The sequence below is a fragment of the Branchiostoma lanceolatum genome, chromosome 13 (genome assembly GCF_035083965.1).
Source record: "Branchiostoma lanceolatum isolate klBraLanc5 chromosome 13, klBraLanc5.hap2, whole genome shotgun sequence".
NCBI lineage: Eukaryota > Metazoa > Chordata > Leptocardii > Amphioxiformes > Branchiostomatidae > Branchiostoma > Branchiostoma lanceolatum.
The window spans coordinates 15,693,667-15,705,670 of NC_089734.1; the positions used below are offsets into that span (position 1 = coordinate 15,693,667).

A 12,004-nucleotide genomic window follows, 5' to 3' on the forward strand; every position below is an offset into this window, starting at 1 on the left:
CGCTATTGCGTAGTCGTCGAAGTTGTGAAAGCAGTGAAAATAGCTGGACTTGAAGTTAGGAGTTACCCCATGCCGGTAAACACATGGCCCTCCTTTAAAATCCCTAGCTGCATTGTTATTTAGGGGTCATGGGTCAAGTTCAACTTTGGTACGACCTCACGTATCCAAATCTTGCATAACAAAGGATTTCAAAGTGGAGCATTAAATGCCTCTTGAATGGGTTTCTGCTTGCTTGAGCCGAGCTGGTACACGAGTGGAATAACATATCGGGTGAACGTGGTAATTTCTCTGGTGGAAAATGAATTGCATAGTCCAACCATCTCCCCCCGTAGCCGAGTGGATGTTTCTGACAAGCAGTCTACCATAATAGAGCACAATGTCGCTCGACCGGCAGGAAGCTCCCACACAAAAGTAGGTTTCTGACGGGGATTCGCCGCTCGGTGATCTATGTGCGAACAACTGAAGGGGTCGTATTTCATGTGTGACAAGGTTAAATCTTTGGGTTTCTCTCTGTGTTACTGTTCCAGCCGTGGAGGGGGTCGGCCAGGTTTGGTGTGTTTGTTGTGCAACTGAAAAATGTTGCAGCCTTCTCTGACAACCCGGCGTGTTTTATGTCAGCGTTTAAGCTAAATCGTCGGCAATTTGGAGGAGAGTAGTTGGGTCAGTAGGGGTCAGGTTTACCTAACGTGGGTGTGTTGAGGAATCTCCCTCGCCCGTAGATAGCGGTCATGTTCAAGATGTATTTTCAATGGCCGTGAGTACTTGTTTGGTATTAAATGGCTGCTCTATATTGCTCGGGTCATCAGAGATAAGGTGATTGTAACACGTACACAGAATACTTTGCCAAGTCGTGTTTCCCGTTTAGCCTGTTGCACTGATAGCAGCACGTGCACGTGTAGCGTTCGAAATTCGCGCCCCCCGTTTTCCGATAAGCGAAGAAACCGCCCAGTAGTGTAAGATAGAGACTTTCGGACGTTAGAAAAAGCTTTCCGTACGGGATTAGTAAACAAATCAACGTTTGATGAGTATGAAGCACCTGATATTCGTGCGATCGGTAAGTTGTAGGTAGCTACCACCTGTAGGAAAGGTAGGTCATTAGCATTTCTGTAGCCCGTCTGTGATTGGCGGATAGTATAGCAACGTTGACCAATCACGTTGTTAGGCTGGACAGGACTGTTCTGTTGTGGGGTTATGTAAGGACAACTGGTCAAGGTTCACGTCTGTTGACGTGTACCGCCTTTACGGTCGATCTCGCCCGTTTGTTCGATACGGGGGTGTTCGTGTTGTACGGAAAAATGCTTCTTAACGCGCAGACGTGTTTTGATGACGAAGTGCACTGTTTTAACCGCGCTACGTAGCGGTATGACGATATCTCACTCTTGGTGGTAAACAATTGTTTTGGCGTCATTTGTTCGTTGTTTACCCCGCCCTCTTTCCTAACATGTTAGAGGATTCGTACACAATTAAACGGAGGGAACACGTGGGCGGTTGGGGGTGAGTTGAAGTATGTAGTATGCACGTGTAGGCGAGCAAGGTCAAGGTGTTCGGAATTCTTGGTCTCTTACCTGACAGATCAGTTTAGGTTTTTCGACGGTCATGCTGTGTGTACAAATAGAAGGTAAGGCTTTCCTTTTTGTTCACGTCTTGTAGTATGTAGTGTGGTGTAACAGGCTTCTACTTTGTAGGTATTGTTTATGAACGTTTCATGTTCGCGCGTTTTGTCTCTTATACGTCGATGTCGTAAAACATCACTTGACATTTGCGTATCATCAGCACGAACATTAGAAAGATGTTTTACCGCCAAGCGTAAGTTGTATGCGATGGAAGAGAACATTTCATTGTGAATGGAAACCTCCGAGCGAAAGATTTGCCGGAGGACGATTGTATCCTTGAAAAGTCATTGGATCGGTGCCAAAGCCTTTGTGATGTACGTAGCAAAGTTAGTGGATGGATATTTCTGGAGCAGTCTGGCTAGTGAACTCAGTTTACGAGAAGGTGTTATAGTCTCCATTTATGGCTTACTTACTATAAATGGCACGTGTTGTTACTGGCAGTTTTTATAGTCCGTTGGTACTGAGTATATTATCAGACTTGGTGTTTTCCTTTTTTTCTCCGCGATGTAGACATGTAGATCTTTTGTTTCTTTGGGCCCAGCGTACATTGGTAATTGCCAAGCTTCTGATGTGGACTGAGATCTCGAAGTTATGTGCCTTGGCACGTGTTCACAGTAACTTAAATGTTACATTCCCAACAGTGCGGTCTTTTGTTCTGTGCGAATTCAGTGTAGTTCTGCTGGCCCCTGTCCAGGAGAGGTAGACTTGGAACATGTTGGAATCCCAAACTGTCTTGTACGTTCTGTGTGCTTTGGAAATTTGGGGTAGGGCTGACCGTATTGTTTCGATTGATTCGCGATCAAGGACAAGTCGATATTTTGCATGATCACTGCGCTGACAAGGTAAGTGACGACTTACATGTTCCGCTAGCTTTGTTTTTCATTCAAAGCGACACGGTGGACAAGACTGAGGTCAAGTGTAACATTGTGTGATACTTGAAGTTGAATGTACGTTCTGCAACGTTATATTAAACAACAAAGCATGCCATGAGTCTTTGTGCTTGCCATTTTCATGTCACATGAAAGGATTGTGGAAGAACTTCGAAGCTTAAACAGCCGCAATGCTCGCTTTTGGGACAATTAGTTTCGATATATCAGACGTTGTATCCGCAAACATGCGTATGCTTGCTGACCCAAGAGGCATGTTTGAAAGCCAAGTTCAACAACATTGCCTTTGATCATTATAAATTGCTGACTATCAGACTTTCTTAAAGTATTTGCTGGCAATTGTGATACTATAGGGAAGTAACAGCCACAAGTTTACCGTACGGCGTCTGTTGTTTTATCGAAAGCGGCCATAAAACTCTCTAAACCGTCTGAATCACGGAGGCTTAATTTTATTGTTGGGGATTTGTGTGTAACCGAGGTGAAACACGCTCGTCGTAAAGATCATAGATACGGAGGAAAAGTTACATATTCTGATTTTAGTGGTGATCGTTAAGAAACGTAATGCCGTGTAATTAATTTGTATCATGATGTTTGGGGTATGAAATATTTACATGTCAGCTGGCTTTATGGACGTAAATTACTTATCGCTTGCCTCGTAAATGTTGAGATACGCTTTAGCCATACGGACACTTGTTGCCCGTTTAAAAGGACCCACAAGGCATGTTAAGCCAAGCTCATGACTGGCGTAAGTTCGTAAAGCACGAGATGTAATAGGTAACCTGTTGTTACATGTAACGTTATGTATACTGTATATATATATCAATTTCAAGTATACAAAGATGACTGCCGCTTTAAAATTCATGAGATAAGTTGTTATAAAATCATTTGCTTGTATACACCTTTTAGATTTTTGCCGTTGGTTAAAACGTGCTCCTATGCAACTGGCCTGGGGGCATGCAACAAATGTTACAATGTCAATTTCATTGATCCTTTGTATTGTTGAGCCTAAAATAGCTTGTGTATGGTGGAAGTGTCTTGTGTTGCGTCTCACCCTGTTGTGAGTGTATATCGTAAGGAGTGCCACGTGGCTTGCGCGTGGAAGAGGCTTTTATATATCGCTTTTACATATCCCTTTTATCAGCGGCTCGTGTACTGTGCGATTGTACGCCAGATTTCGAGTTTGTTTTTGCGAGTTTTTATCTGTAAAGTGGGCACACCAAATATTCTACCGCTAGATCTTTGTAAAACTAGCCGAACATTGTAGAAATTATTTTGTGTTACTATTAGACTTATTGTGTTAGCATCTTGCATTGTAGATACTTGTAACTTTGTAGATATATTTGCGGTTTTATTATAGCCATTAATTTGTTAGGTTAACAAGCGGTCAATAGCGGATGGGACGTTAGCGCTCGTAAAACACGACCTTTGCAGAGGTGTGTCATTGGAGCATTGGAGCTGAATTGATTAACTGTCCATTCTGTTTAACACGTTTTTACGCTCCAGTTGTTATTGGTCAAAGTCGACATAAATCTAGCATAGGCTGAGAGGGTAAGTTCCTCCTGGTTGTTTGTTTGAAGTCCTAATAGTGGTCATTATGTGTGTAGCAATGCCGTAATTGGTGGTCCCACAGTGCCAGGATGGGAGACCCTCATGTTTACGTTAAGAGCATACCACACGCTGCCGAGGGTTCGCCGAGGTCATGGTCAGGCCCTTTGTTCACTTCAAGTTCATGATGGTCGATTTCAAGCACATTCAGAAGCGGTGTCAAGTAGGTTGCGGGCGGGAGAAAATGATGGGTGAAATTTCCGAATGGGCTTCCCTGAGCAAGAATGTTTTTTAGGAAAGCTGTGCAACTGGCGCAGTTTTTGTTTGCATAGATTGAAGATATTCTGTTGGTAAAAAATGTCTATGTTTCTGTATTATCTGACGTTTATGTCAAGCAATAAGTTGCTATCTGTGGCCGTTTTAATTGCTTTTAGGCCGCCTTGTAAATCAATAATTGTGTAGTGCGGGTGGAGCAAAGATGGTCGATTGCCGGTTGTAAATGGTTACTGCTATTTGGAGTCCGGCCCAGCTGTGGTGATGGGGTCAGTTCAGGGCAGTTTACTTCCAGGTCAGATCTATTTTGGTTGGAGGCTTTGATGGTCAGCCAGGTCGACATTCTTAAAGGCCACTTTGCAGGTTCTAGATGTTTCCCAACCAGCACATTTTGCAACCAACCAAAAGTACTGTGTGTAAGATGCACATATGGGGAATGGATTTCGGAATGTTTTGTTGTACGGACGGACGGACGGCTGTTGGATGATGTGCGGATATGTTTTTTTTGCTCCGAGCGACGGTGTTTTCTGTAGTTTGTAATACTTTGCTCGCAGCCTGGTAAAACCACCATGAAACGTGCCATCTGTTCAGAGGTGGCAGACATCTATGTACACTAGAGTGTAGCACTTGGCACCGCTGTCTGCTTCCCTGTATTGTCTTGCGTCAAGGTCGTAGAGGACATGGGGTGCACGCACAGGTATGTGCTGTTGCTGTGAGCTAGTGGGAGCCTCGGAGTCGTTTTAGATTTTTCAAGTTTCGCGCGCAATGCAAGACAGAGCTTAGGTTTCAACATGTTGTTGTTGCTTGAGGATTAGAATCTTTAAGCGGGCGCCCTGGAGTGTTATTGGTCGGTTTTTCGGGTGGTGCGAAGTAGCGGGCCGGACAAAACGACGGGACGAGTTGAAGACGTCTCGGCAGCGAAGACGTTGAAGGGAATTGTTGAAGATGAAAGCAAAAAGTATGAATGTTTGGTGTATCACACAACAGCTTGTGTGCAATCAAAGTCTGGTGTGTGTTGCATGTTAAATGGGTAAACCTGGCAAGGGGCCCAACGCAATCTAGAGTGAAGCACAATTTGAAGGTCATATAGGACAACCCGGCATGTTCTGCCTAGGTGCCGGGGCAGGCGCTATCCATGTCGGGGTGAAACAGATTCTGTTTTTCACACGAAAAAGTATCCGCTTCTCGCAGCGCTTTTCGGAACAACAGTGTCCGGTGCCATGCGCGTATGACGTTGGCGGTACATTTGAAAGCCACCGAGCTACAAAAAGAGGTATCCACAGGATATCCTCAGCATGTATTGGTGTACAGATGGAAAGGTTACGAGTTCATGTATTTTCCTCCAACAACTGAGATAAATTGTGTTCTCTGAGTTTGCTTTCAGCCAATTTTTTGTGCTCGTAGCAGGTGATAATAGAATAATCTTATCAGTCGTGCATAAATGATGGAGTTTAAAAGCATGATTAATGAGTAATATATAATGGCACACTCCCAGGCGTGTGCAGATTTTTGATTACGTGCCCAGACTGAGCCAGATTAGGCTGTTATGTCTGGGAGGGCATGACTACACACATGTACATGTAGGTATGCTTCCTTTTCCTGTCTGCTATATATACCTTTCCGCTGGTCATTTTTCTCGTGCCGTTTTACGACTATTTTTGGTGTACGCCGTTGCACGTGTGGTTTAAAGTTCGCGCGCTTTGTACTTTTATCGAATCGCGCACGTTTCTCGAGTCACGTGTTGGTAAATTCGAGCTGCCACCTTCTTGAAAGTGTCGGGATTTCGTACCTGTCCTTTCGATTTCGACGTAATCCACGTGATTTCGCTGCGAGGCGCCGTCGAGCACCTTTCTCGCGAGTGGCAGAAGCGCGCAACACGTGGACGGAACTACTGTTGCACAAAGAGACCTTTTGCACGGTTGGTTAGTCGGTAGCTACCCTGGCCGGGCACTCTGGCAAGGACAGTGGCCAGTTTTGTAGTGTTTTTGGCTTGAATCCATCGACATATGACGCCCCTGCTTGTGCTGTCTGATCACATAGGGTAGATTAAGCTGGTAGCGGGCTGGATTCTAAAGCATTATCTGCCTCCTGGAGATAGCTGCGCTCTTGGGGAACGTTTCACCGATGCATTCCGCTGAACATCTCGCCACAAGTAAGCCTGATTGGTGCCTGTAGAATCCAAAATAGACACTTCCATGTTTTTAGGCTTTTGCGGATCTGTGCTTACATTAGTGCAAGTGATTGTATGTGCACTGGGATTTCATCCTCTGAGTTCCCTGGCATGGCTCCAACATACCCAATCCTAATACGTTATTCTGCTGAATTAGGAATATCTCGTGTCATGTTTTGCTTTGGGAAGAATCTGCGCCTCGACTTCCAAGCTTCGCACGCACGTGTTCGCTTCTGTTGCACGTGGTCAGTTTGAACTTCGCGCCTCGCTGACACGGCGCGATATGTTCCCGTGGTCCGTTCCCGTGGCCATTCGGTGTCGGGTTTATTGCTCTGTTTTCGAAATTTGGAAGTCGCACGTTTAGATATGTATGATACGTTCGTCGGCAGCGACGTGTATTTGTATCTTTTTCGTAAGTTTTGCCGAGCAGGATATGAGTCTGTATGTGGGATTAGATTGTGTTGTGGGCAATGTTTTGACGCCGGGTTAGTTTGAATATTGGTCTGCAAATGTTGTGTCATATCTACAGAGTATGTGTATTTTGCTAGGTGTTCGGGGGCTACTCCGAAGAACTACCACCAGGACGAACAAAATGCCAGTTGATTTCACCACCAGTGTTACTGTTATTGTTAACTTTAACATTAGTACAGTTTTATATATGGATAATACCATCCTTCTGTGCTTGCATGTCTTTTTGAAACTGCCTCAGGTAGTCCCCACCTTCGAGCACTAATTGTCTTGCTGTCTTTGAAGCTGCGTGTGTTTATGACAAAGCGTGTGGGTGGAAGATATTTCATCTGGAAACATGTGTGGTGAACCAAAGGGCTCAGGAAGGCTTGAGGTTTGCTTCCTAGTGCGAGATATTATTTCGTGGGTGTTAACCGAGTTGGGCCCATCCATTTTCGGTAGATTCCTGTGGAGAAAATCATGAATATCCAAAAGCCTGGAGAATTAGTCTGCGCTCATGTCGCTGTAGTCTCCTGTTGTGGCCCCAGCTCATGTTGACGTTGCCAATGAATGTCTGGGGTACTGTTTGTATCAGGGTTGTATCTTTAGTCCCAGTTTAGACACAGGGGCAGAGGGCAAGTTCAAAGCTATTGTATTCCGTCACGTACTACTCTCTCCATGTGTGGTTTTCATTGTCAGTACATTTGGAAGAAATTCAAGTCACAAACGCCCGCCCGCTTTTAAACAACTGCTGCCAAGGCATCTGTACCTGGCCGCTACTCGCAGGCCGGGGGAGTGTGGTACGTTCGGTGGCGAACGTCGACGCGGCGCTTCACGGCGGCGCGCTCTCGGACATACCGCCCCACGCCGTCCCAACGTCCACGTGCCTTTTTTTAAAACTCCCGCTATTCTGGTTGCCATGCTATCGTTTATTGGTCTCACGTGCGTAGACGCCCAGACAGCCTAGTTTGCCTCGGGTCAAGGGGTCAAGGTACATGATAGTCGTTCCCATCCAAACACGGACACGTGTTGGCTGGGCTCGCGCAGTCCATGTAGCAGCTAGACGGGAGGGAGGCTGTGTTGTTTTCCGCTACAGTGCTGTAGCTTTTGTGGCTTTTCCCCAAAAGGTGCCTCCAGTGCTTATGTGCTTCGCATTCAATTTATGGATGTATTGCAGGGGGGTGAGGTGTCAAGTGCATTAAGACTGGCAGTCACGTACACAGCCAAGTCATGTGTTACACTTAAGTTATCTCCCCAACCAGACTTCAATAAGCAACGCACGCTCGTGCTTTGTTATATTAAACTTCATTTTGCAGAGGGGGCCATATTTTTTAGGCAAATCCACGCAGATCTGCTAAGAGGGATAATTTTGTTAGGCTCTCAAATGGAATGTTTCCGAGGGTAGTATTAAAGCCTTTTACTGGGAGATGCGTTTCGCTATCACGGTAATGTTAGGTTTTATTCTTGTAAAATTGAGTTTCTAGGTATAGAGGAAAGACAAGGCATGAATGATGGTTCTCTGCAAATTTCTTTGGTGAAGCAATGAATAATGAATTACTTCGGTAGCTCTGGGATTTTATAGTGATATGGAAAATAACAGGGTGCCTACCAACACAACTTTGGTTGCGACGTTCCGTGGGAATTCTGAGGCGGGTAAAGTTGGCGTGGCCGTTTCAAAAAGTGGCGGGCTGCTGGCCCCTGGCTGTTGCAATCAGCTGGCCAGTCCACGTGTTCTGGCCGCCCAGCTGACCTGCTTTAACCCCAGACCATTGGGGGGCTTGTAGCTGACAAATGTAGGTACCCTCTGACATAAACATAAAGGGAAACCCACGGCAGTGTTCAAGGACTTTTGTGGCATCATTTGACTGGTGGGAGGTTGCTATCTCTCATTTAAGGCCAGTCATCCTTCTCTAGTCGTTTGGGAGGTGTTGCTACACAGTCTGCATTGATTTCTCCCGGCGTGTTGTTATGGTGGGGTCACGGGCCAAGTTTAGCTGGATTGTAAACGATCTGAGAGTAGCCAGATGGCATGCTGACGTCGACATCAGCTGGGTAGATAGTGCGGGGAGGAAACGTTACCTCGTCAGACGGAGCTGATCAGTTACTAGGTGCGGGAGGGGAGCTCGCTTATAGGAGGGTTATTTTGGCCTTGGTGTGTTGTGTTGTCCCAGTGTTTGGCATGCCAAGTGCATGTACTGCAGTAGTCACAAAAGCTGGAGCACTCTTTGAAAGGTCGCCAAGGTCAGTCATGAGACATTCTGAGCACGCTTAGGTATGTGCCCATTGTGCATTGTGAGTACAGTCGATCTTGATAGTAGGAGTGCCGGAGAAAGCTGCCGTTTAAATGTCCACCAGCGGTGAGGAAAGCGGATCGACCCAGAGCGAGGAGTGCGAGCTCGCGGACTCTCGGTTTGTACCACTTTTTGTTTGGCCCGGCGGGCACGGCCGGCAGTGCAGTTTTGTCGATTTGAACCGGAATTTCTGGTTTCTTTCATGCACAAGTGACTGAACGTAGTTTAGAGCTTGTCAATTTATGATTTTTCTAGTTGGCTTGAGGATCGTTTACTTGTGCGAAGTTGGTTGAATTTGTGCTTCCCGCACGTGGTATAGTTTGAATTTCGCGCGCTTCCATTTGGTTGGCCGTCGTTGCTACCGCATAGCTGTGTAATTCTAATTTAGGTTCGGTTTTCTCGTGCGATAGTATTTAAAAGTGCTTGGTTGATGAGCTGGTATCAATGAAGTTCAAGTTTATAAAAGAGGTGTTTGTATTGTTGCACGTGTAACGTACATGTACCCAAGTTAGCGCGCGTGGTGCGTTTCCGTAGTTAGGTATTTAAAGCCGCTTGTTACTATTCATAAGCCGGTCGATGGGAGAAGTATTAGTCTCTTCCCTTAAATCTTTTTTTATTCGAAGCGGTGTACTTGGTCTCCCACAGGCCAAGAGTCCATGACATTTAGACTGTTTGCCTCTTTCATTTCAACATTGTTGTACGTGACTGTCTGGGCCCGCCCAGCCAAGCCCAAACACAGGGATGGCTGCTTTACCTTTAGCCCATTTGTGAGAAAACGCACTAGAACTTATCTGGTTTCATTATTCTTGAAGCAGAAAGTGGTAATACATGGTATCGTGCGGTATGTTGCGCTGTAGTTGTAATCGTAACGAGCGCTACTTTTTGAATTAGCAAAGGCATGTCTTCTGTTTTGACTTGTAGCTTGCGTTAATGTATGTTGGGCGGCTCTTTTGTGACGAAGTGTACGCCGCACCCTGCGTCGGTAGGATCTGTACCGTTTTTAGCGTTCGCGACGAACGCGCGGAATTTCTTCGCGGAGTCCGTAGTTTCCCACGCGTGCCGCGTACCCGCACCGGGCACGTGGCACGGTTTTGAATTGGGCGGCGTTCGGTATTTTTACCCGCGCTTTCGTTCCCGCCATCCCTCACGTGCGTAGACTCCCAGATTCCCCCTCTTCGCAAGGGTCACCGGGTCAAGTCCACGACTTTTCAGTGCTGCTGTTTTCCCGGTGCCGCCGTCTATTCAGGCAGCTGCTGTATATTGCCAGCTTTTGTCCTTTCCGGAAACTTGGACTTGTGCCCAGAACCTTTGGACTGGTGGATGAACAACTATGGAAGGCCGTGGCAACCTTACAGTTTCTCTGGTGCGCATTTCATGTGGTATTGTCACGTTTTCTTTCCGTCCCTTCCGATGCCTTCCCTTTGTCCCCCGTCAGCCGCCATATTTGGTGTGTTTATCGGGCGTGTGTATAGTTCCCCGTGATTACTACCCACGCGCGGCTGCTAGTTGTAATTTCGCTTGATTAGAATTGTCAGCACTCAAGGGTGGCGGGATAAGATAGGATCATCTGGAGGCCTTTTCTGCTCGCTGTATTCCTTCTCGGTATTCTAGACAGTCTGGGCTGAGATGTTGGCACCTCATTGCTATGCAGGCTGCCATGTTTAAATGCCACGCATGTTGAAGTGCAGCCAGGGGTGATTGTGTGAGGGTTGGACAGTCATTTTAAATCAACGACGGTGCCAGACTGGCATTTTCTAATGACGGGCAGTGGAAATGTGTTTTTTGATTACATCCATAGCCTTGCTTTAAAAAAAAAAGGTGCCAGACAAAACTGGGCCCCACAAGGGGGTTTTGCTGTTTGGACATGACATGAAACTTGAAAGGCAACCCTGTGAATGAACCCTAACATGACCCTTGACATCTGAAGCCTGATGTGATTATGCAATACTGTGTTGTTGATTGGTTGTAGACACCTTTGCGAGATTAACCATTCAGCACAGGTGTACCATGCAGGCTTTGTACCAATGTACGGTGTATATTACAGAAGGTGGTCACATTTGACAGACAAGTAGCAACTGAAACGTTCTGTTGGGGAAAGCTACTCTCGGTTGTAGACACTTTGTGGCCCTGGTTGTGAGGGGATTATGGGGATCTGTGTGCAACTGTACCCAACAGCTACGCAGTAATGACAACATCAACTTCTCGGGAGCTCCTGAATTGAATGTTATGCCTTAAGGTTACCAAGTCATTCTTTTGTTTCTCAGAGACATTTTGAGGACATAGCAGCGAAAAGAAAACAATGAAAAATGCCGGTGATAGATTTGAGAACGTACTTCGATACGTCTTTGCTTGGCTCCTTATAAATACACCTGTACGAAATGAGATTTAAGCATCGGGAATGGCGTTGGATATTGATTTTGGTGTACATGTAATTGCTTGTGGGATGATATATGTATTTCCTTTGAAAGGATTTTGATTTTGATAGGAAATCCATTTTGGACTCCCCGAAAACCTTGTTTGCATGCAGGATGCCTGCCTGGCAAGTTGTCACCATAACAGTTTTATTTTCAGTCAATGGACCAAGACACTGAAGTATTGCTTGTGGTGTTGGGGGGGAACGCTCCTCTGGGTCCGGTTTGTACGACCCTTGAACCTAACAGACCAGCCTGTGAAATAGGGCATGTTGTTTTGTTGACACATGGTCTAGACGCCATTAATAACACTACCACTTGAAGTTGAAGGTTTGTACGTGTTTAGGCACCGTTTCCGAAACCTCGT

At 45.9% G+C, this 12,004-nt stretch overlaps 1 protein-coding gene across 18 annotated transcripts in view; it reads left to right on the plus strand.

The window, feature by feature from the left end:
* The window catches only part of LOC136447787 (insulin-like growth factor 2 mRNA-binding protein 3), a 78,302-nt gene that overhangs the window by 32,649 nt on the left and 33,649 nt on the right, over positions 1-12,004 (plus strand). The window contains exon 1 of one of the 18 annotated variants that reach the window (XM_066446840.1): positions 305-411. The exons of 9 other annotated variants lie outside the window; for them this stretch is intronic. In XM_066446840.1, coding sequence (XP_066302937.1) covers positions 377-411 — 35 coding nt within the window. In that variant the 5' untranslated portion in view covers positions 305-376. Of the gene's footprint in view, positions 1-304; positions 412-1,457; positions 1,619-2,420; positions 2,456-5,863; positions 5,899-6,366; positions 6,471-9,034; positions 9,177-9,204; positions 9,345-10,276; positions 10,606-12,004 lie in introns of those variants that run through there. 8 more of the 18 variants (XM_066446849.1, XM_066446842.1, XM_066446841.1 and 5 more) reach the window with 8 other exon arrangements.